Here is a 26,739-nt window from a genome sequence, read left to right as displayed (position 1 = left end):
ATATCTTCTGTGTCTTTCTGTTTTACTGTTAGTGATACATGTCTACACAAAGAAATCACCATGCAAAGCAGTGCAGAATGCTAATCCGTGATGTCATGGGCAGGGGTTTGCATACTGAACAAAGCATCGCATATGAAACCAGAAGCACAGTAGCAATGAGATGAACAGCGTTATGCTACAGCATGGCAGGAGCAACACTACAGCAGATCATATGGCTGAAATGATAGACATCAGAGCTGAAGTCTCCTACTGAGGCTGAGTGAGTGTTCCTGTTCATGTGCCGTACAACGAGGTATAGTTGCAACTAATGGATGACTGCCAAAGGAAAGGCAAAACTGGTCTACACAGATGCAAACAGAAAGACTAATGTGGGTGTGCAGAGCAAAGTGTCAACCTTGGTCAGCATATGTGTGTTTGTGCGGGTGTGTGTGTGTGTGTGTGTGTGTGTGTGTGTATATATATATATATATATATATATATATACATATATATATATATATATATAAATATATATATACATATATATATATATATATATATATATATATATATATATATATATATATATATATATATATATATATATATATATATATATATATATATCTATATATGGGTCCCCTTCAGTAGATCGAACATATAAAAAGTTCGAACCTCATATGTCTGAGACAATATGTTCAAACTTGTAAATGTTCAATCAGACTGAATGGAAATCTCCATACAGTGCGGAACAGGAAGATTTCCCTTTTCCGCAATGTAGTGTGATCTCGGAGTTGGTATATTTAAGTAAGGGGGGTGTGGGGGGTGCAGGGGAGGCATAGCCCCCTGCTACAGGCGTTTAATTTTTTTTTTTGTTGTTGCTTTTTTCTTTTTTTACTTCAGTGTTCAAACTATTACAAGTTTGAACATATGGTCTCAGCCATATGTGGTTCGAACTTGTAATATGTTCGATCTACTGAAGTAGATCCATATATATATATATATATATATATATATATATATATATATACACACACACACACACACACACACACACACACACACACACACATATATATGGGTAGGAAATGGTGTAGATAGGTACAGAGGAGAAGGAAGAACAGCAATTTGAAGTAAACCCAGAAGGGCAATCATAAGGAATGAATGGCGTTGAGGGGAGGAAGGGTATTTTTTCAGGTTAATAGAGCCCCTTTTCTAAGTGCCATAAAAGAAGGGTAGGTGGGGAAGGTACTGATGAATGGCTGTGAGTATGAACAAGGAAAAGGGTAGATAGTAGAAGCAAACAGACAATGTGGAATTCAGAAAGACTGACAGAGAGACAGGCAGACAGAAAGACAGGGATGGTATGTACAAAAAAGGTGGAGGACATTGGGTGTACACATGCATTCACAGGGTGGACAATTGATATCGGGCATTTTGGACAATGAACAAGGAATAGGAAATGACAAATAAGGGAGAGGAACACACACTGATGACCCAGTGACAAAGGCAGCAGCAGCTGACAGAGACTATGGAGAGCATTGCTTGTCCTTCTCCTCTTATGCAACTGGGCCTGCAGAAGTACAACACAACAGTAAGAAATTACCCCCACACACATATGCTTCAAGCACAGTTGCAGTTGTACAGCTGATTGGCATAGAACACGTACACACCCACTGCTAGGAAAGGTGCTCTTGCCTACTTTGATGTCCATCCATGTTCAATTAATGTTCCTCTATAATTCCAAATAAAGAATGTACTGTTAAGCATACATAATATTTGGTAATTGTATCCCACAAAATGAGCACTTACAGTACATCTCTGCTTCTGTGTCCCCTGAATCACTGTCTTCTATCACTTGAGTAGGCTGAGGTGGGGGCCACCTCAGGTTATAATAATAATGATAACACTGGTCCCTAATATGAGTGATGCCAGTAGTATCACTCAGTGCTCGTTCCACTTCATACCAAGTATTCAGATGTTCAAATAGCTATCACAATGGGACAGGAGGCAGGCTATGAAGTTCATGTGCAAGAAGTATAGTCAAATATGTCTCTCTCTGTCACACCATGCAGGACCCCTGCTTGTCCACCTAGCTGAGGTAGACACGTTCACTCAGTAAAGCCACTCAAAGAGCAATATGGTAGATCGATATGACCTGAATCATGTGTTGTGCAATGAAGCTCTGCACCATGTGCACACACAGCATGTGTGAGCATGCATGTTGCATGTTTTATGCTCACTGCAACACGTATTGCCCATGTCAAAATGCATGGAAAGTGCATTGTGCATGGGTAGTAATTCACAGCCATTGAAGCTATCAGACATCATTAGCATAAATGCTGCTCTAACTGCATTCTGATAGGGCAGTATAACGTGCCATTACCAGTCGGCAAAACACTGCTTAGAACCATGTGACTAAAATATAAGTGAAAAGCTTTCTACACATGGAACTTCACAGCAATAACTATAAACTCTGTGGCTACTGTCTGAAACAGTGAATCAGAATGCCTTGGTATATGTGTTACTGTGATCCTGTCACACTTACATAGCACAATACCATCTGCCTGTGTGTATGTGAGGGGGTTCAAATGTAAACATAAGGAATTGTGTGAACAAAAGGTGTGGGTTTCAAGGGACATATGTAGAGGAAAAGATACAGCACCTAACAGGACAGTGACTATGTAGAACAGTAACTGTATCTATTAATCAGGTGTAGTAAGGGGGGGACAGTGGTGTTCATAGCACGTGCAAGTTACAGCATGACATAGACACTCACTGACTGGCTAATTTTGTACTCAGGAGAAAAGATGTTGGCATGGCAACTTCTCTCTCTGTAGGACCTTTGGACGCATGTCATGTGCCTCTTAGGCAAAGGTTAGGCAAGCAAGATGTATATATTCTGGGTGGCCCTAATAGGGCTCTACAACAGGTGCAACCAATGTTTATTGATATGAAAGTCCATGCAAAAGAAAAGACATGGGACACTTTGACAGGCTAATCTGAATTCACAGTGGTTGAGCCATCAAAACAGTGGTTGACTGAGGTTGAGGAGTTTTGAAATCAATTTCTGGCCAGGGAGAGCTGCCATTCATACCTGGGGGGTGGCTTCAATGTAGGAGCTAGGATGGCACCAAGCATCTGTGTATCAGTATGGCAAGCAGTAAGTTACTGACATCCATTTCAATAGACTGTAGCAAAGCATGTTTGAAGTAAAGGACTGATCAAGGTTCACTTGAATACCTGTCCTGATAAAGTACATTGTCTACTTATTCTATTGCAGTATTTCCACATGTAGCAGTATACATGACACAGGTGGTTATGAGAATTTATTGTGTGGGCTGACAATGGTGTCAAAGATGTTCATGCTTTCTCAGGTTCTACTGGTAGGGGGCCAAGCAAAGCAAGGCAATATAAGGCTGATGTCACTGGACATCTGTGACTGACAATAATGACAACATACATGTACATGATTTGACAACAGAGTGATATTGAGACACTATGGACGGAGGGATCACTTACATACACCACTAAAGAGGTTACTGTAGAGGTACAGGCTGAGCACATGGTCTCAACAATGCTTGATAGGGCTCCTGTCCATGGGAATTCCACACAGGCTCCATCTTTGTCCCTAGCCACACAGTACCTGAGATATGCACCTCCACTGAGGTGCATATACCCATCACATGGGAGAAATGCATGGTTGGTCAGTGCTGCCATGACCCAAGGACTGTCCCTAGTTCCCACTCTGATGCTTCTCTTGCATATTTGTAAAGTAAATAGCATCATAACTACCCAGTCCAGGGACTTAAATCTTGCTTGTGACATAAATAGGACATGTTGTAAGGACAGGTACATCTGTCAGAGAATACTCCTTCTCTGGAACAGGCTTCCCATCAATGTGAAGAACAGTTTTTCTCTGACCTTATTCAACTGTAGTCTTGACTAGTGGAAGGGAAACAGGGAATACACCGCTGGTGTGGCACCTAAGTCCCAAATGAACAGAAGTAGCCTGTAAATGCTGACAGTCCTTGCCCTAGCTTACATACACCCCTTAAAATACATATACCCCCTTAAAATAACATCTAGGTCACTAAAACTTGTTGAATACATTTAGGATGCATGGCTAAGCTTATAAAGGTCACTATGGTCATTAGCCTTGTATACTCCTGTGAAGCCTATGAACCATTAAGTCCACAGGAGCGAGCATATCATGTGTCCCCATCAATTCTGCTTGTGGGATACACAATTTGATTAGTTGACTTACAGTTTGCCTGTCCACTTGGACACAGTCCACAATCTGTTGGTCTGTGAGCTGGTAGTATGTCTGGTGCTATCTGTACCTCCTCCAGTGGCATGGATGGCCATAATATAGTTCTACAATATTATGCATTTCTGAATTGGTCTGTCATTTGTGAATACATTCATTTGTATAACCTGTGGCAAATTTGTGTAGGGTTCTATATGTCGTTAAACACTCATGAACATGCTGTCCATAACCCTCTATTTCAATGACTGTGTGGCCATGCTACCTGTGTCTTACAATCACCCACACCCTAGCCATGGCCACTGCCCTCCCTAATTTGTACTGTGCAGCACACTAACTGCATATGAATCCTACCTTACATCTTTTAATATTTTAATATTTTAGCTAACGTTTTAACTTGATTGGGTCTGCATTAGTGTGTGGTAGATTTCTTATATTGGAATCCACTTACAAAGTTGATGAACACTGTTATTTTCTATACTACAGCTTCATTATCATATAATTCCACACAATGGCTTATTCACTTACCCCTTAGTGTTCTGTCCATACGGGAGTATATTTAGTAACAATCTCATTAAGGATAAGCTTCATATCCCATTACTCTGTGGCGTATACTTGTGCTTAAAACAATCCATGCTGCTTAACCTGTTACACTAAGCCACGTTACCTTCTAATCTATTACTTTTTTAAAGCTCCGCAGTTTTAATTAGCATTAGAATGACTGAGATAAGACCTAACTACAAACAACATGGGGCTGTGTTTAGCAGCTAACAGACACGGGAGTAGGCCAGCTCCGTAGACTTACTTGTAATGCTACCGTAGAAATACCGTTCCCCTTGAAAATATACTAATCATCTCTTCTAGGTTGTTTTTACTTTAATGAAATCCAGTAACATTATATCTTAAGTCAATCTATATGCCTCCATGGTTTATTCGGATAAGTAAAATATGCCAAGGTGAAGATATCAGGATATGTATTTAGATTTCTTGTGTATATCAGGAATTACTCCTGTTGTGAGACTGAAGCCATGTGACAAGTAGCGCAAACAGAAGACGTTATTTCTATCCTTAATATAACTCTTACATGGATTTGCTCCAGCGTTCCTATTGTATGATTAGAATGTGATAGTACATAGTCTTGTTATAAGCTCAGCCTCTTCTATAACTATTATTATTCCTAATATAATATTAAGTTGTTATACCAGTTAATGTTTGGTACATCTAAAATATCTCTACAATGGCTGCCAGGATGAGGCACATTGCAGTTTCCTGTATGAATAATTCTCTGTTCTAATAAATTTGTTACTTAAACTGTCTCACCTCCTGGTCCAGTTTTGTACTGTAATCTTGAGTATGTAAGAGGCTGAGTATGGTCCAAAGAAGGCAGAGTTGAAAACTCCATCTTTTTTTATTTAAGAAATGCACACCCTTGTGGAAATCTGTATTTCTACTCAAAAGGTTGTAGTGTTAAAAACTCCTCAGAGCAAGTAACCTACTGATCTTCTAGTGATGATATGAAGCTGTAATTCAGTTATAAAAATTAATTATTTTTCTGGAATGTTGGTGCCATATGGTGTGAATGAAGTAATTTACTGATGATATATGTGTTTGATTTTATAAAAAAACACTTTTATTTCATTTGGAATAGTAAAATAGCTTACTTACTTTGCTCCATCTTTATAGTGACAAGTTTAACTTCACTGTCCATCTATGATCTTTTCCAGATCTAGTTTTCATGTCACCTAATTTAAACCCTGCTAGAAATAAATTAGTAATTCTCCTGTCTAGCCAATAATTTATCAGTTTTCTTTGTCAAGGAGTCCTGCAAATTATAAAATATTAAGTTCTGTGAGAGAACAACAGTTGTTCATTACACTACAGAAACAGAAGTTTTGCTTGTTAATATGGAATTGTTGTGAGGTGGTAACAAACATAAAATAATGTACTTTTCTCCAATCTTCTCCATATTTTATTTGGGTGATTATCCAGATTTATGTTAGATGACCTCACCACTGTTTATGTGGAGTATGCAAAGTGAATGTCAAAGTTCTGACCCTGAGGTATTAGAAGTTAAACATTCTTTAGCTTTATATATATGTGTTTACTGAGATAGCGGACCCGAGTTCTGCTGTGGCGACCCCTAACCGGGAAAAGCCGAAAGACACAACAACTGAGATAGTCTGTACGCTTGCTTCTGATGAAGTAATGCATGTCTATCTTTTACAGACTTTTTACCCTTAGCTAGTCAGAAGCAACTCTACATTGCACGACAGTTTCTATACTGTCACAATACTGTTTCATGTACAGTCCTTGGCCAGACTAAGAAACCAGTAGCCACATGATGCCTCTGTTACAGGAGTTATGGTGACAAGCTTGTAAAACTATGAAGACCTGGTAATGATATTCCAATTGTTATTGTGTTTGTTTTCTACTTTCCTTGGCTTCATAGCCTGGTAACTCAGTTAATCTAGCTTGATGCTGTCTAGAAAACATTCTTACATTTATTATCCCATAATATACTTAATCCAGCAAGTTGTATAAGCAGATGAAAATCTATAAGTTAAATGCAATTTAGTCTACAGTATTGTTACTGTAGGCAACCAACTGCTTGATGGAATGTATAACTTTGTCAGCCCACTAATATAGCCTTTAGTTTTACTTATGTGCTAAGTGAATGAAACTTATCAAACATTCATTGTTCGGCAAGGTGAAACATGGGATGCTCTGTTTCTGCAGTGGTTCTTAGTTGGTTCACTGGATTACCAATATTTCAGCAGTATTTAAGATAGACTAGAGGCTCATTCTAATGTCTGTTCTCTGTTATACAAGGTCCTATGGTACCATATAATAAATCTTAGGCATGATCCTATCATCCTTGAAATTCTATCAAAATGTTAACTCTTAGTTTGAAAACCACCAGGGAATCACTTTAAGGAAAAACATCATATAAAAGGTTAAAGGACAGAGGCCGCTCCTAAATGCTCTATCCCATGCATTGATCCCCTCAAATTATCTCTGGTATGATCTGTAGGTTACTTCAAGCAGAAAAAGGGCAAGTCGCTAGGCTTAAAATGGCCTGCAATGGCAGCTAGCCTAGTTCTTGCATATAAACCCATGAACCTATAAATGTGGAACAGTAGCAGAATTAAAAACAATTCTCAAGAGATTCTTCCCATTTAAAGCATTTTTGTTATGTTATTAGATATAGTAAGCTGGAGGAAAGACAGCCATCATATTACACAAGTGAGTAATGGAAGGAATTAATGAGGTATAATACGGATTCACACAGATCAGAGGAATTCACAAATGTAAATTTTCTAAATTATTATGCTGTAGTTTTGTTTGTGTGTATTTAGGAAACAATTTTTTTTATTTCTGAACAGGTTGTGGTACGAAAGCAGCTACAGGATGATACAGGTGTTGAAACAATACAGTCAGGACGGTATTACATCCTTTTGCTTGGAAATGGTGTCACTATCACATGGGACAAAGCAGCCATGGTTACAGTACATCTGAAGGGGAAATACAGGGTAAGGTTTTCATTCTTGAAGATATAATGGTGCCAAAATGCCACCTTTAAGAATCTGGAAAATGTACAGATCTTTGGTAATCATATATTGAGTGTGATGGAGCTCTGTGTACAGGACATGTTTAAATACTTATTGTAACAAATGCAAGACAATACTGTTGTGAGACTAGCAAAACAATGCTTGAGATGGTTCCAACAAAATGAAAAAGGTGAATTTTTAAAAATATTTATCTGGTTTGCATACAATACATTCAGTAAAGTAATTTGAACTGAAAGTAAGGCATTGTTTGGTTTACGTTCTCTGGTATAATTTTGCATTTTTTTTTAAAGACTTTGAGTTTGCTTTGTATTTGTACTTCATTTTGTAGTATGAATTCTTCTCTTGAGACTTCCCTTACATGCAATTATTGGGACTACACCTGCATTGGCTAATAGGCTTGTATGCACATCACAATACAGGTGAGAATTCTCTTAGTAGTGCTATTCACCCATCATGCACTGCATACTGTGCCCTGGACTGCCTCTATCTTGTGCATTAGGCATTGCAAATTAATAAATTCATCTTACTTGCTTGCTCACTCACTTATGAGTCGCATCTGTCTCCTAGAGTGACTCTGCAGAAAGACACCACTACCTGCAGAGCTTTCAAGTTTAAGGAGAAAATTGAAGTAGGTTGCCTGGTCTTTCTTCTATATCTCACACACACACACACACACACACACACACACACACACACACACACACACACACACACGCACACACACACACACACACACACACACACACACACACACACACACACACACACACGCAGATGCACACACCACACATGCACACACCACACACACACACACACACACACACACACACACACACACACACACACACACACACACACGCGCACACAAACACACACGCGCACATAAACACACCACACACACACTCATTCCTAAAGCCAATTTAGAGTCCATGAACCAACTTATGACATGTCTTTGGAATGTAGAAGGAAACCAAAGCACCCTGAGAAAATCACATAAAACACAGGGAGGACATGTAAACAACTGGAAAATAGTAAAAACATATTTCATCTTTCACTAACATTTTCTGATTCAGACCTTATCTTGATTATAATTACAATTATGATTACGACATAATATATCTAGTAGCTCAGCAAATATCTGTTGCATAAACCTTTCCTGAATTATAATGTCTTCTGCTATCTTAAGATTGTCATACTTTTATTAAATTGTATTCTTCTGTAGCTATGCTGAATTCACTTTCTGATAAAATTATAAAATTTCATAGATTCCTGCTGATTCCACTATCGTTTTGGATGTAGAACAGTGAAAAGCAGAATATTTTGACTCAAACTGCATTTTATACACAGTAAAACACTAAAGAGAAATTTAGATTATGTACGGCGCTATCTTCATTTGCACAATATTATTTTCAAAGGTTTCTCACAATTAGCAAATATTGCAGTATTTCTCTGAGTCCTCTTGTAAGACATAAACAAGCAAGAAAAAGGTTTGAACCCTTAAGTAAAACCCGTGAAACATCATTCAGAATGCCTCTTTCTTCACTTTAGATTCAATTTACCATTATCTAATGAGTCTAGTTGTACAAGTACTTATAAACGCAAGAAGATCCTACAGACCCCACTTCAAAAATTACTTGTATGCTACTTTACTGAACTTTATATGGAACACATAAAAGCCTCCTCCAATACCTATAACTTTTTACTAGTGAAAGAAATAGATTTGTTCACTATGGACCTTCCTGTTATGATTCCCCACTGTTTAGGATTTCATGATTCACTGGTCTGAATGTAATCAGAAATGTTCTCATTTCTAGATTATTTTGTCAGTTTCCAGTAAACTAATGGTTTATAGTGTCTGTCTGTCTGTCTCTCTTGCTAGTAATTCTGGGAAACATTTTATTATGTGTTATAATAAAGGTAAGAACATCCTGCCTTCAGACTGGTGGAACCTGATTACATGGCTGAGCTGTTACAACCCAGTGGAATGAATACATTTAAGTACCTTATTATCTAACCCACATGTAAAATTTTAAGTGAATACATTTCTAAATTGCCACATTATCCTATGTCTGCTGAAGAAAGTCATCAGAGATCTGACTAGTTTGATACAAAGACATGTCAGAAATCTGTAAAGAAATGATGTCACTACAAAGCCTCAATTATTTACCTCACAAGCCATCTATTTGACCACAACTGGTCAACTAGTCATATCAATGCAAAAATACAAATACATTGTTTTTTTACACAGAGCAGGCTATCCTAAACCGTATACTTGGCTGAACTCCTGACTGCTATATTTCCAATTTAAATATAAGATTTCCCATACATATATATATATATATATATATATATATATATATATATATATATATATACATATATATATATATATATATACATAGACAGAAATATAGATAGATAAATATTGGGTGTCATTCATAATATCAACACCTCAAAATATCAAATCAAAATATTGAAAACTCAAAATAGTGAAACCCTTTTAATGCAGGACGCAAGTCCTCCACACTCCCATAGCCCTGCTAATTATAATTATATATACCAAGTCCAGGAATCCACAACAGTGGGGAAAAGGCAAATCCCCTTATCAATATTTTTGAGTTTTCAACATTTTGACTTTTAGTCAAATGAATGACACCTATACACACACACACACACACACACACACACACACACACACACACACACACACACACACACACACACACACACACACACACACACACAAAACTCCATGGAGAAAAGACAAACAGAAAGTTGGTGACATATTATGATTAACAGAGATCTTGCTCTGTCATTAATCCATGGTAATCACTTTGGGGAAAGTGTATAGATGGTTTGTAACCAGAAGAGTTATTGTATATCAGGGGACACTTCCTTGACATGTAGGAAAACCTGAAGAGGCTCACTGGACCACATTGCTTTATCTTCTTTTGGTTTTTATGGGCTCATTGGAAATCATTGCTTATGTGAATTAACTTCATTGAATCTCTTCCTCTTAAAAATACCCGTGTTTGCTTTTGGTACTTCAATATCTTTTTCCATGTGTACTAATTCAAAAAAAAAAAAACTTTGTATTGCCTCTATATTCTCACTTTAACTTTAGAAACTTGACATAACTTGGCTGATTTTGCTTTGCTCATTAATCAAAAAAAAAAAAAACAAAACAAACAAACAAAAAAAGAAAATATATAAAAAAGAACTTTTATCTCCTCTACTGAAATATTTTGTTAAGTATTCTTTATTAGTTTGGGTCAAGCAGGAGTTAACAAACCCATGAACACAGATAGACAACCAGTGTACTTTTTTCAACATTATCCTGAATGTTTTGAACAGCACACTTAAACTTCATTGTGAATGAATAAATATATGAAAATTAACCAGTGGCTCTGCCTCTCATTTACAAGCTTCGAAGTAAATGAATGAACTTTGCAAGAGTTTTTTTCCTGTACTAGGAAGATCTGAATAACAAATCACACACCCCTCATACTCGATAACTTGAATGCTACATAAACATATCCAAGCGATAGCCTCCTAATGCATAAACATTCCGCCACTCTCCTCTCATGAAATGCTGCCTTTGAACTAGTTGCAACCCACAAACATGGTTTCATCATTTGGCTGGTGTAGCTTAAGCCATGTTTTTGGCATAACAACAACCAAACTATAAACAGGTGCACATGCCCAGAACCTTGCTGTTTGATATATTATATTATAGCAATAACCCACGCCTGGGTGTGGGTAATGCTGGATTTACCCACAGTTGGTGTGGTTTGGTCATGAGGGCGATGCCCGAGTGGCCAAACAAAGCCAACCATGGGTAAATCCAGCATTACTCACACCCAGACGTGGGTTATTGCTATTATACAATGACATTATTTAAGAAAAAAATAATTACTTTTCTTAAATAATGGCATTGTATAATGCCTCCTTGCTGCCCTTCCTCAGCTGTCTGGTATTCTGCGGCAGTTCTGATGTACTGCGCATACGCATGCCTATGCAGTACATCAGAGCTGTGGGCAAAAGCAACGGAGAAAGCAAGATCTCTGTTGCTTTTTAAAAACTGTTTCGCTATGTTAAATGAGTTTAACATAGTGAGACAGCTTTAAAAAAAGCAACGGAGAATATCCATTGCTTTTTTAAAGCTGTCTCGCTATGAACTCATTCCCTCTAGTACAACTCTTTTGAGTGTGTACCTTTAACTCCTAGTGGGTGTGGCCTGTGCCTTTAAAAAATTAAGTTATCACCTTGCAATTCTAACAAATACTCATTGACAGAGGTCAAATATCAATATAATTGTGTTTGCCATTATATATGCTTCAAGATAAAATATTCTGATACCTTGTATGAAGCATGATTTTGGAATTAGTAATGCAAGTATGAACAAGTAATATTTGACACCTAGAGGAGAAGTAGGAGGTAACTGCAGATGCACCTGGAGGTGTCACTCGGATGTAATGACCCATTTAACATAGAGAGACAATTCTGAAAAAAGCAACGGAGAAAGCAAGATCTCCGTTGCTTTTTAAAAACTGTTTTGCTATGTTAAATGAGTTTAACATAGCGAGACAGCTTTTAAAAAAGCAATGGAGAATCTCTGTTGCTTTTTTAAAGCTGTCTTGCTATGTTAAACTCGTTTAACATAGCGACACAGTGTGAAGCAATGGAGATCTTGCGTTCTCCGTTGCTGTAAAAAAAAGAGTTATAGTAATGGAAAAAGTCCGTGCGACCGGACCTTTTACCATTACTGTAACTGATTTACAATGTGCACGCTGACCAATCAGCGTGCACGTTTTTGAATATTTAATGGGGGGGGTTGTTGTATAATATGAATGTTTACACTGGTTAAGGGTAACAATTTGCTGCTCTTCTGGGATGGATCATCAGAGGACCCAGTAAATGAATTGCCTTGTTCTACATTAGGCTTCATCTCCACAACAGAAAGAGAGTGAACATGAGAGGCAAGGAAGAGAAATACTTGTTAATGCAGCCTCATGGGTGGGGATATGTAAGAACGTCTTTCTTTCTTAAGAGTTCTAAAGAAGCCTGTAATTGATTATACTAACAATTTAAAAAAAGAACTCTAGTTAATCTGGATATCAATAGTGCATTTGATTCAGTTAACTGGGAGTACTTACAATCAGTACTGGAGGAATGTAATTTTTGAAACAAGTTCTTACAACTAATCAAACTTCCCTATGAAATCTCATTTGCATACATTAAAATAGGTTCATATGCTTCCCAATTAATCATGATTACTAAAGGTACTAAACAGGGTTGTTCCTTGTCCCCATTGCTTTTTGCTCAAGTTATGGAACCTTTTGCAAATTATATAAGATCAAATAAAAACATCAATGGCATACTAATAAATAATGATTTACTCCCCAAAATAGTTATTTGCAGATGGCATCCTAACCAAAAACATCCAAAGGCAACTACCCAGTGAAGAAATATCTATTTGAATGCATGCTTTAACATGTGATGTTTACTAAAAAAATATGTTTTCTCTAGTAGAAACAGTGCCTAAAAATTTGTGTGGGTATGACTACAAGAAATCAGTGTTAAAAAGAGAGACCTTATGGCAATTAAAACTGCAGGCTGATAAAAAGCCTGGTTTAAATGAAACAATATGTATTAAATGTTTTTATACATGCTTTAATAAATGTTATCTGTGAAGGGTGGTGTGAATTTTTAGATGTTCCCTGAAAATTTTATGAAGGTTTTCATTGGATATTTTTACTTGTAATGGGTATTTAAATGTGGATAGAAAGGATGTTTTTTATTCTAATGAAGACTTTTGTTGAAAATGCTAAATAAACAGATATTTCTTCATTGCATGATTGCCTTTGGATGTTTTTGGTTTGGATTTGTGCTTCATAGATCCATGGGATTTGATGTTTTAAGTGCAGATGACATCCTATTAACCTTGCCTGATTGCAGTTCTTCTCTTATTGCAGTAGTCCAAGCAATAGAAATATTCCAGAAGAAATCGGGACTCAGTTTTGATGAGAAAAAGACTAAAATACTACTTGTTAATTATAATATTAATAAAATAGATAAGAAATTACATAAATACGTTGTGAAAGATGGTAAAATCACTTATTTAAGGATAATCTTGTCTGATAATATTAAAACTATAACAACCCTTTATAATAATAACTTAAATTCCATAAAACAAACTCTTAATAAATGGAATACATTTTTCTCACTATGGAAGAGAGGTATTTCTTTTTCTGTTTAAAAAGCTTTGTTTTATAATAGACACCATTGTAAATAGTTATTTTAGTTGTTTATTATTATTGTTCTTTTAGATATGTATATTTGTTTTATAATGTTTCGATTATCAAATATTAATGTTTTGTTGTTAAAATTTTCAGTAAAAAAAAAAAAAAGAGTTCAACAGTGGCACAAAGGTAATCATTGCTGCCACACAGTGCTTGGTTCTCCAGTTAATTCTTTGCTATGGTACCCAATGTATGGAGTTCACACATCCTCCCTCTGTCCACGTGGGGTTTTGCTCAGTGTTCACTTTTTCCTTCCATATCCCACTTATTCTAAACTCTTTTCAGTACCTCTGTAATATATTTTTCATAGTCTGACCTTCTCTCTCTCTCTCTCTCTCTCTCTCTCTCTCTATTTCTTTATCTCTTACATCATCCTCCCTGCCTAAGTTAAAACTCTGCTTTCTCTCTGCCCTCGGTCATTCCTTCTCACCAATAACATCTTCTTTGCCACTCATATATTTTCTTTCTTTTTACTGTATTTTACGCCTGTAGATTTTCCTCCCTGTTTTGTTCCACATCATTTCTTCCTGGTATAATCATCATTCCCTGTTTTCCAACTATTTCAGACTCTGACTTTACTCTAATTTCTTCTCTTTTCACACCCTTTTTTCCTATATGCCCTCTACTACTAGTTGTCTTTCACACCTCTTGCCTCCATGTCTTTTTAACATAGAAATATGTAAACAGAACGCACACAATTTCTTATGATCACAGTTTCCTAATTTATCTTTTGTTGATATTATTGGAACGACGTTTGTTGTGGTAGTAACTGTGAATACTGTTCATTAGGCTAATGGATTGCTTAGCTTGTGTTTTCCTTTATGAATGATCCCTAATGATTTTTGCATTGCTGAACTGTAAAGTTTATTTCTTCTTTAGCTATTTCTTCATATTTTTGTTCTGAAGTTCATATGACATGCCATGCAAAAATTTGTTTTATTTTGACACTATGCAACAGGGTCATTGCTCCCTGAGCCTCCCCGTACAGGGATTCTACCTCATAAAACTTTTTAATGGCTAGCAAACACAGATAAAAAATTAATTACCTGTCACCAGACACATGTGACTGGTAACACTGCTAGCTGTACTAATATATTAGCTGCCATGCTTAATCCATACGCAGATAATCATTTTGTTTAATTTCTTTAGGATAAGGTCTGTGGCCTTTGTGGCAACTTTGATGGGATACAGAACAACGATATGATGAGCAGCCAGAACCAGCTTCAAGCTGTCCCCTCTGACTTTGGGAATTCCTGGAAGGTTCACGCACAATGTGCTGATGCAGAGATGGTAAGCAGAGGTTGTTTCATGCACACCAAGTCAATGATATCAGTGCCTTTCGACCTTCATGTTTCTTATTAAAACAAACAGAAATTGTTGTACCAAATCAGCTCACTTATTACATTCTGGAATCTTTGACTGAAGATCTGGAATGCAAAAATGGGAGCATTCTTAGCTCATTAAAATAATTATAGAAAAAAGCAGTTACTTTTCTCTCTGTACTTATTTCATTAGTAAATGTTTTATATGATTTTGCCATAGAACTTTCTGAAATGAAATCATTTAAATATACCAAGTAAATCAGATATACTGTGGCAGTATAATGAATGAATGGTTGAACAGGTGTGCTCAGTGTCATCTTATAAAGTTTGCAGTGTGTTTTTTTTTTTGCTGAAAACTAGAATGCACAGACACATAACACTTCACAGAACTGAGAAGCACTATGGGCCAATGGCCTAAAAGGTACAGAAAAGGAGGTATCAGCCAAAGTGGGAACACAGTGAGCATATCTCAGGTATCAGCCAAAGTGGGAACACAGTGAGCATACCTGAGGTATCAGCCAAAGTGGGAACACAGTGAGCATATCTCAGGTATCAGCCAAACCTGGGACACAGTGAGCATATCTCAGGTATCAGCCAAAGTGGGAACACAGTGAGCATATCTCAGGTATCAGCCAAACCTGGGACACAGTGAGCATAGCATATCTCAGGTATCACCCAAAGTGGGAACACAGTGAGCATATCTCAGGTATCAGCCAAAGTGGGAACACAGTGAGCATATCTCAGGTATCAGCCAAACCTGGGACACAGTGAGCATATCTGAAGTATTAGACAAACTGGAGACACACTGAGCATATCTCAGGTATCAGCCAAACCTGGGACACAGTGAGCATATCTCAGTTATCAGCCAAAGTGGGAACACAGTGAGCATATCTCAGGTATCAGCCAAACCTGGGACACAGTGAGCATACCTGAGGTATCAGCCAAAGTGGGAACACAATGAGCATATCTCAGGTATCAGCAAAACCTGGGACACAGTGAGCATATCTCAGGTATCACCCAAAGTGGGAACACAGTGAGCATATCTCAGGTATCAGCCAAACCTGGGACACAGTGACATATCTCAGGTATCAGCCAAAGTGGGAACACAGTGAGCATATCTCAGGTATCAGCCAAACCTGGGACACAGTGAGCATATCTGAAGTATCAGACAAACCGGAGACACACTGAGCATATCTCAGGTATCGGCCAAACTTGGGACACAGTGAGCATATCTCAGGTATCAGCCAAAGTGGGAACACAGTGAGCATATCTCAGGTATCAGCCAAACCTGGGACACAGTGAGCATATCTGAAGTATCAGACAAACTGGAGACACATTGAGCATATCTCAGGATTCAGCCAAACTAGGAACACAGTGAGCATATTTCGGGGATCAGCCAAACTGGGGACACAGTGAGCATATCTCAGGTATCAGCCAAACTGGGGACACAGTGAGCATATCTCAGGTATCAGCCAAACTGGGGACACAGGTATCAGCCTGTAGAATACTCCAGACATTTCTCAGTACATAGCTGCTACTACTTGTGGAGCACATCAGTATTCTTATCATGGCAGGGGGGATAGGGCCAGCACTATACATGGCTACTGTGGTACTGCTCACTTCCCAGTGGTTCTGGGAGCCCCAGAGTGCACTCATGTGGCAATAAGAGTACTACTTAGTGTCCATGACCACAGAAATAGGAAGGACTATAATTCCAGCAATAGTCAGGTAGTGTGAAAGGCACAGGGATGAATTGCCCACATGTCTGCACAAGACCTTGGTAGTGCCCATGATTCCTATACATGGCATATGTGTTATCTGAATTGCCACTTCCTGCACAGATACATTCCACTGGGCCAGCTATTAGTTAAAATGCATGTACACTGGTGCACCTGCAGATCAACAGCCACATGTATATTATGCATTCAAGACTCACTACCATCCACTTCACTCCCCCCCTCCCCATGTATAACATTGCCCGTGCACCATCCAGAAACCTAGGAGAGTACTGGTTCAGCTAGCTGAAATCCCAATTCCACTACATAGAAATATTTTGGGGGGCAGCACAGTGTGCCCCCCATGTCACAGCCTTACAGGGATGGACAACACTGTCACATGCAACAAGCTGCATTCCACATGAAGGCAGCACTAAGGATCAATCAGCACATGTACAGATGTTCACTATCATCCACAATCCTCTGCAGCCCAGTCCAGCATGGACTTCATTGCTGTGCTGGGTGGCAACAGTGGGGACACAGAGACCAGGCACTGAGTGATGATTGGTCTTATGAGGTCTGTAATAACACACACTACTGCCATGTCCATATTGCAATGGTGGATTGCCAGTGTAGTCATCACCACACTAACTTGCAGTGTTGTTCAAGGTAAGAGGAGGGCATGCATCAGGGGTAACTGTATGAGGGCCTTGACAGGGTATATAGTCCTCACCAGTATCTGGGCATATGCCATGCTCTGCTACCCCATATTGTTGGAAGCAATGATTCTCAGCCACCATTAGCAGGACACACCATGAGGGTTCCTCAGTCAGATCACTGTCATACAGTTATACGTCCTCACTGTCAGGGGGGACTACAAGTCCAATTGCAACAAGCTAGCATAAAGGCTATAGATCACAGTCATGCAGTAACAGTCCAAACACATTGTGGGAGGATGTTGTCTATGATACAGAATATTCATTACCACATTATGCTTACTTTTGCATAAGGACATGATAATATTGTGGCACCCCAGACTATTGCAAGAGGAAATTTTCTGTACTCTGAATTCCCATCACCACAATGCTTCCATCTCAGACTGCTGTGAAATCCCTGCCCCCTCCTCAAGTGTGTGTGTGTGTGTGTGTGTGTGTGTGTGTGTGTGTGTGTGTGTGTGTGTGTGCGTGTGTGTGTGTAAACTGACAAGTGCCATTGTGTCCCTAGCCACCTGTGCACATAATAACAGCTGTAGCCCACCCTTTCTCCTGTGTGGTATATATGAGAATGTCTGACTCATAGTGTAGCTTGACCATGCCCTGACCAGTGTAGCCTGATATTTACCTGCACACATCATGCCTGATTTAAGTGACACTGTATTGTCACTGTTTGCTCATCAGGCCCCTACAGATGAACTAGATTTTTTTTTTACCTGCACTGCCACATACTGCACTGAATATTGTCTGTGGAGTTGTGACACAGCTGCCATTTGTTGCATTTTCACCTCGTTGTCAGTGGGTAATGACATTAATATGCCTTCACTGATGACCAGCCTGTCTCTTCTCTTCTCTATAGTGAATGCGACATGCTAGGAGCATCCTGCAGGCTAGATCTCTGAAAGGTCTTGGAATATGGAGACCATGCATTCTTGTTGACTCTATGTGTGGGTGACACATTCAAGCAGGACCAGTATATTGTACTGACTGGCTTTAAAGTGATCAGAAATCTATTGATCAATGAAAATGTGATAAGCCAACTGCTGGTGGTGCCATTTCTACTGTCCCAAATGGCACCATGGTCATGCTGCTAGTAAATGATGGCGCTAGAGATTGAAGTATGCTGTTACACAACTGCTTCTGAAATTCCAAGCATTCTTGCTACATGCAACAACAAGATTTTTGGCATGCATTGCACTATTATAGTCAGATGCTCACAGATGTAGATGACTATGATTTGCTACTGTGCTCACCTTGCATACATTTTAATATCACAAGACCCACATTTTACTATGCATTTCATTTGCATGTCACTGTGCAGTCATTTCCACAGGACTTATGTTGCACATTTGGGCTCCATGCAGTGAATGTTATGATTTTTTATCTGAGACAAGGCTTTATAAAATATGCATAAACGATGATATTATTTATAATGTACATGTATAGCTCTATGGGTTAATGGGTTGGTACTGGGTTTGGTGCCCCTGTAGATTATGTGGACTTGACTGGTTGTCTTGGTGAGAGTCAAACGTTGCACCTTCTGTTTTTGAGGTGAGCACCTCAACAATTATGCTATTATTCCTTTCATTGGGTTTATGTTTATTTTTTCTAGCTTTAAAAGTTAAATATTATTTAAATATATATTGATTGTGAATACCTATTTACAATTTATATTTTTATACTTTGATTTTTATAAGGGTATAAAATATTAATTTAAGTAGGTAAGTTTTAGTGAAGTTGTTGTTGTTGTCTTTCGGCTTTTCCCAGTTAGAGATCGTCACAACGGAACTCCGGCCCGCTAATGAGTGTCAGTAGATTTTTCACGAATGCCGAGGTGCCAGCTCGACGTTCAACCTTCAATGAAGGCATGCCCATTTATGCATGTCTTTCGAACGCCCACCCAACCGTGAGGAGAACATTCAGACTCCACACAGAAGGCACTCCCCGTACTCTAGCTGAGAATCGAACGGGAGAACCTCTTGCTGTGAGGCACCAACACTACCGCTGCATTTTAGTGAAGTAACATGCTAAAAAATGTATTTTTAATGCAAGTATTTTAGTATTGTTATACATTGTATTTATTTGGTGTGCAGATTAAAGAAAAAAAAAGATGTTGGGCCACTTTAAATGCTGTTAGAAGGGGGTGCCAATATATTGATGGGTGTTTAAATTCATTCATTTGATTCTATCCATTTGTATCTGTTGAAGTCTGCAGAGGAAGGTAAAAGTGCTTATATCACGATTTTTAAAGTTAATACTTAATAAAAATTTGGATTTGTGATAAGCTGTTGCCATGGAGCTGCTTTACCTTGCTTTTGGTTTTGATAGTGGAAGAACAAAATACAGTAAAACCTGAAAGACATATGCAGTATAGTACAAATTTATGTTTCTGTGTCAAAATACTGTTATCTCCTTGCAGTATAGAGGGTTCTTAAGTGATAAAATAAGGCATAGCACTACTGAGCAGAGGATTTTCTGGAAAACAATGTCACCAAACCTCTTATAATCCTTGAGAGGTGTATAACATGAATGTTTAAGGGTGTGTTTGACAAGAATTTCATCACAGCACTTAGCCCGCAGAGCACCTTTTACGTTGCGGCTTCATCAAAGAAGGGAGGTATGGTTCTCAACTCAAGGTTTTCAGAGCATGTCTAATGGGTTGTCATTACTAGGTAAGAAATGAGATATAATAACAGTGTGACAGAAAATGACAATTGCAAACAACAGCTTCAGATAGCACAAATCATTTCTTACAGTCAGGCCAGGTATAGTCTCTTAATTTTTGCAAGTGGTTGTGATTCAGTGTCGTAACATTTATATCCTCATAAAATAATAGTACTTTCTAACTTAACTGAACTGTTCATCATGATAAAAAAGAAGAAAAAAAGAAAACTTCTATGATCCATCTAATCCCAAGCATTAGCAATCTGAACTTGCAAAAGTTATGGGTTTGAAGCTTGCTTGTTTAAATTAAGTGGGGTTATGCTTCCCTCTATCCAGACAAGAAGATATTTATTTTAAAGTTATTGAATCTAAAGCTTGAGAAAGCAACTGAACTGCAAATGCTTTTTTGTTTACATTTCTCAGTATTTGAACAGGAGAGTAAAATACAGAATAATACACATAAGAGGGCAGCTGACTGATATAATTGCAATCTATTAGCATTTATAATTCACTGAAGAAGAATACATAATGCTCTAGTGTGTGTGTGTGTGTGTGTGTGTGTGTGTGTGTGTGTGTGTGTGTGTGTGTGTGTGTGTGTACATATCTCTTTAATGAATATGTATTATTTGTGATGTGAATTTGTGCAGAAATAATGTACAGATCATGTAAGTATTGTGTGTGTGTGTGTGTGTGTGTGTGTGTGTGTGTGTGTGTGTGTGTGTGTGTGTGTGTGTGTGTGTGTGTGTGTGTGTGTGTGTGTACATATGTGTTTGTGAATATACGTGCATTGATGTATGCTTATGTATACATTAATTGTACAGATCAGTAATCAGAACTGTAATTGTCTGTGTGTGTGTGTGTGTGTGTGTGTGTGTGTGTGTGTGTGTGTGTGTGTGTGGGTGTGTTTGTGAATATACGTGCATTAGTGTATGCTTGTGTGTACAATAATTTTACAGATCAGTAATGATAACTGTAATTGTCTTACGTGTGTGTGTGTGTGTGTGTGTGTGTGTGTGTGTGTGTGTGTGTGTGTGTGTGTGTGTGTGTGTGTGTGTGTGTGTGTGTGTGTGTGTGTGTGTGTGTGTGTGTGTGCGTGTGTGTGCACATATGTGTTTGTGAATATACATGCATTGATGTATGCTTGTGTGTGCATTAACTGTACAGCTCCGTAATCAGAACTGTAATTGTCTTGTGTGTGTGTGTGTGTTTGTGAATATACGTGCATTGATGTATGCTTGTGTGTACATTAATTGTACAGCTCAGTAATCAGAACTGTAATTGCCGTGTGTGTGTGTGTGTGTGTGTGTGTGTGTGTGTGTGTGTGTGTGTGTGTGTGTGTGTGTGTGTGTGTGCGTGCGTGTGTGCGTGTGTGCGTGTGTGTGTGTGTGTGTGTGTGTGTGTGTGTGTGTATGTTTGTATTTGTATGTATGTAGTAATGAAGAACTGCAAATGTAACAGCTAGATTTCATGTTTATCAATGCCCCCGTAATGCCTTTTTCACTAAACATTAGAAGATTGTTTTAACTAATTAAACATTTTTAAATTTCTTTTAAATGTAAAATGTAAATGTGAATCAATGAACAATGTAAGAAAAACTTCACTTATTGCTGTTATAGCAATGTTAAACTTTAAAAGGTCTGTTGATATATCCAACTGCTAGACCTTGCTGTAAAGAACGAACAATGCTTTTACTGTACTTATTTCAGTTATCTTTAAATGTTTTACAGCAGCAATAGGGAAAATTATTACAACTGGTACTAAAATCAAGGATTTCTTTATGATCTCTATTTTAAGTAGAGCTATAAAGATAATCGTGCATAACAGGGAGATGAAGTTATGACATTAGCACTGTTTTTATTGCACAGTATCATCAAAGCACGAATGGTTATATTTCTAAGGAGATCAGCAGTTCCATTATTTAGTGTTAGTGACTTAAGTGGTACTCAGCTTATCTATGATACTCAAAGATTAGAGGTGTTGTGTATTGTCTCCCTGTATAAGAGCCTTGAATCCATATTCCAGTGCAGATTTGACGAGCAGCTTCCGGTAGGTGGGGAGTGGCAGACTACACTTCTGAGATAAACCCTTTTGGAAGAGATATTAAATCAAGTTCTTCTCTGTCTGACCTACTGTTTAATTGAAAGAATATAAAAGATCCCTTGAGAGGAAGTCCTGGAAAACTGTCCAGGTGTTCTGACCAAATTAGTATAAATGTTACCCTGGGTCTAGTTTTCTAAAGAGACTTTGGTCAAGTACGATCAACTTGGTCAACAAAATACTATAAATAAAATACATAAATACTGTCGCCTTCTTAGAAAGAGCTGCATAGTTATTAAACACACCACTTCTGTGTATCAATCTTAATAACTATATGTGCATTGCATTTTCAGGCAACCCCACCATGTGCAGATAACATGATGAAACAGATGCAAGTGGAAAATGCATGCAATATTCTGCGAAGTGACACCTTCAAGGAATGCAAAGGAGTGGTACGTATTGCTTCGTGTAATTTGGTCTACGAGTCTGTAGGATGAATGAGGGGAGCAGTGTTCCTGAGTTCTGCTTCTTTAAATCACTTCTTAAACTTCAACTTTAGGATAAAAAGCATGCTTTTCTGTAGTTTGTTGGGCTGCTACTTGTGAAAAAGATTGAATAGATTAAATGAGTTGGGATCCTCTCTGTTATATTTGTAATAACTTGTATGTATTAAATTAAAGTTCAGAATGAAAACAGGATGAGAAAGACTATGAATGTTAACACAGAAGCAGAAACAATGTCAAAGAACAAAAAAAGTAAAACGATCTCACTCCTCAGGAGCACTACAAAAGAAGACTTTAGCTGGAAAGAGGCTGTTTCTTCTTTTCTTTAAGATAAGGCGTGATTTACGTAAAAGTAACAAATAATGGAATTATAGATAGATATGTTGATAGATGACAGATACACAGATTTATCTGTCTATAGAAAGATACAAAGTAAGAGGGAAATGCATCTGGTATGTGCCCAAACATCTTGTGTAGTGCTATTAAATTAACCACAAGAGAAAGTGTTAAAGCAATGATGTTTGCTAGTTTTCATTAATTGCCTCTCTCGCTCTCTCTCTCTCTCTCTATATATATATATATATATATATATATATATATATATATATATATATATATATATTATATATGTCGATATATATATATATATATATATATATATATATATATATATATATATATATATATATCAGACCACACATTACCTCCTGTTTTGTGTGATTGCTGTGTTTGAGTGTCATGAAGGGGATTTCAGGCAGTAATTCTGCATTTAACAAGTGCAGCTTGATAGAATGAAAAATAAAATGGTAAATCTACATTCCAAATTACATCGATGCACAAAGCCAGTGTTTGTTTGATTTGTGCTTGCATCCAGGTTCTTTACACTGTACCTTACACATGCATTTTTGTGCAGTTTTGTTAACTGTGCATATTTCTTTATTTACTTTTTTGAATTTCCTGTAAAAAAAAACAATAATATTAAATTCATATCATTGTATTTTAAACATAATCTCTCAAGTCAGATGATCCATTAAAAATGTCTTTTTGGACTGTCTTAGTACTTAAGTTGCCTGTTTGCACTGTAACAGTTCTGTCTGAAAAGTAGTTAGTGAACTATATATCTGTGTAGGCATTAAATCTTATTGAGTCGAGCCTATTCAGGTGTATAGTGTGAGTCACATTTTCAAAGGCTCTGCACAGATCTGTGAAGGGACAGAGCACAATCTACTGATAGGCTGATAAGAAGATGGCCTATATCAAAAGTGTGATGTGAAGAATGACAAAACATGAGGTCACATAAAATGTTTTGGCATTTGGGGTGCATGTGTCTCTATTGGTTGGGGTTAGGATAAAGGGTTAGTGAAGGAGATTGTACAGTATCCTGGGTTACATATACATGTGGAGTTTTCCATGGTTCATTTAGTGGTGCTGTTACAGAAGTGATATTTTGTAAGATAATATGCATGACTGGAGTTAGAGTTAGGGACAAGGTTTGGGTTAGCACATTTCAATCTGGTAGTGCAGAGGACAAAGTCTTTTTCCATTCAGTGTAACTAGCATTTGATCTTTTATCAGTGAGATTCTGTGTTCAGGTAAAACTTTGCTGATTTAGTGCCAGACACCCCTATCAGTGCTGTTCCTGACAGCCCACCTTTTTCCATAGTACTGACAATTTTATCAAGTACAATATAGGCAGATAGCAGTTAGTTAATGTATCCAAAAAGACATGTTGTGAGTCAATTAGCAAACCGTATTTGTTGATATGTTCATAAACTTGTCACAAATTAGTTTTTCAACATTTTTTGGTTATGGGCAGAGATAAGACTCAAGAGGTAGATGCTAGGGAAGTTTTATGGATGGGAATTATGAGAGGATATTTAAACTGTGAAGAACTTATTCTGGTTATGAAAAAGTTAATGGTGTGTGAAAGGGGTTAGTTGTTTGACAAATATCTTTACGAATGCTAGGAGTGTATTGATTTGATCAGGGCTGTGTTTCATATCCATATTTTTAATTACCTTCTTCATTTCCCTGAAGCAGAAAGAGAGTGAGGGGACTGAGAAACACGGGATGTATTTCCGGTGCACTGGTTCTTGCTAGTGTGGTTTATACCTCCCATGTTATGGAACTAGAAAAAACACATTACTATTATAATTTTGCCTCTCATCTTTGCTTATACTCAACAAATTTTAGTACTAACTGACTTACTAGACATTTCACAGAAATTTCTATTGATACTGGAATAGCTATTTAGTACTTAACTAGTGTCTGATACAAGTAATTAAAGCACTGCTACATAAGGGCAAACAGCCTTCTGTCATTCTCACTGATTAATGTCCTTGTTCTTATCTATAGTATTTGCTTAGCCTCAGGATACTCCAGTTCATGCAGTCATATAAAACTCTACAATCTGTGCAGTGATCTCATTATTCCAGGGACAGTGTACACACTCTAGATTTTCATTGCATTGATCACTGTAGCGTACATACTCCTGATTTTCATTGCATTGATCACTGCTGCAGTAGCCTTAGCATTATGAGTTATATCCTGCCAAGGATTTCACGGCCAGCTACCTGACAAAGCTTCAGGGAACCTTCCACATTCTTAAACCGTTAGGCAGGTTGAGTTGAGCCAACTTAAAACACGGTTTGAGTGTCAAGCCATTCAGAGCGTTCATCCTGCTGAAGAGGGTGCTCATCTGCAGGTTCAGTGCTCTGCTTATGCTGTTCCTTTCCTGGGCAGATAAGTTCCCTTTGGCGAAAAACCTTCCACATTTTAAATGCATTATTTAAATGTGTTTTCCTTGTTAGGAAAATAGTTTTTTTTTTTTGTTAATTTCTTACCTAGGAGATTGTGTTTTAATGGACTGTTATGAGACTTAACTGTACTTCTAAACAGGAAAACACTTTTTTGCTGTCAGTTTAAAAGTTTGAAAGTAGTTAAAAGTATTTTTTCTGGGTCTATATTAGATCACCGAATGCTTAAAAAAGTGAACGGTGATTAATCAACCCTATATAAGCGAAAGCTTACAATCTCGAAAAGTCAGAACAGCGATTTTTTTCCTAGGGAAAAAAATTGCTGTTCCAAAACACATACACACAACACAAGCACACCAAACAAACAGCATTCCACACACATACACCTAAAATCTGACACCTAACCCTACACTAAACTATACACACACCACTAACTATCCACTTACCTTAACCCAAACCATAATTCTAAGGTCCGTCACTATTGCACACTCACCTCACTCGCTCCCTAACCCTAACTAACCTAACCTGCCCTAACCCTCATGTCCACACAATCGCACACATACCTAACTTGCGCCCTAACCCTAATTCACCTAACCCGCCCTAACACTCACATCCACACAATCGCACACTTACCTGAACCCGACCGTAACTTTCCACCACAGCACTGAAAATACCGAAGCAACAGAAATGGACAACCAAATTCTTTCCCTAGGAAAAAATTTGGGTTTCTGCTGCTTCAATATTTTAAGCTTTCGCTTACATAGGGTCTATCAATCACCGTTCGCTTTTTTAAGCATTTGGCGATCTAATATAGACCCTTTTTTCTGTGAAGAAACTGTTTATTTTACTTTCTGGGCTGAAAAGTGTATGAATCTGATTTTTAGTGTTTTTTTTTTTGGGGGGGCTAGGGTG

The 26,739-nt window shown here is 37.8% G+C and overlaps 1 protein-coding gene across 1 annotated transcript in view; it reads left to right on the top strand.

Moving 5' to 3' along the window:
* Positions 1-26,739, top strand: part of VWF (von Willebrand factor) — a 749,192-nt gene that overhangs the window by 311,128 nt on the left and 411,325 nt on the right. Inside the window, exons 22-24 of the mRNA XM_044087471.1 lie at positions 7,630-7,776; positions 15,267-15,407; positions 22,922-23,020. Of these exons, the coding sequence (XP_043943406.1) occupies positions 7,630-7,776; positions 15,267-15,407; positions 22,922-23,020 (387 nt within the window). The remainder of the gene's footprint in view (positions 1-7,629; positions 7,777-15,266; positions 15,408-22,921; positions 23,021-26,739) is intronic.

The sequence above is a fragment of the Protopterus annectens genome, chromosome 11.part0 (assembly GCF_019279795.1).
Source record: "Protopterus annectens isolate FY-2018-M chromosome 11.part0, PAN1.0, whole genome shotgun sequence".
Taxonomy (NCBI): Eukaryota; Metazoa; Chordata; order Ceratodontiformes; family Protopteridae; genus Protopterus; species Protopterus annectens.
The sequence above is the reverse complement of the archived record's forward strand: the minus strand, read 5'-3'. Positions and strand labels throughout refer to the sequence as shown.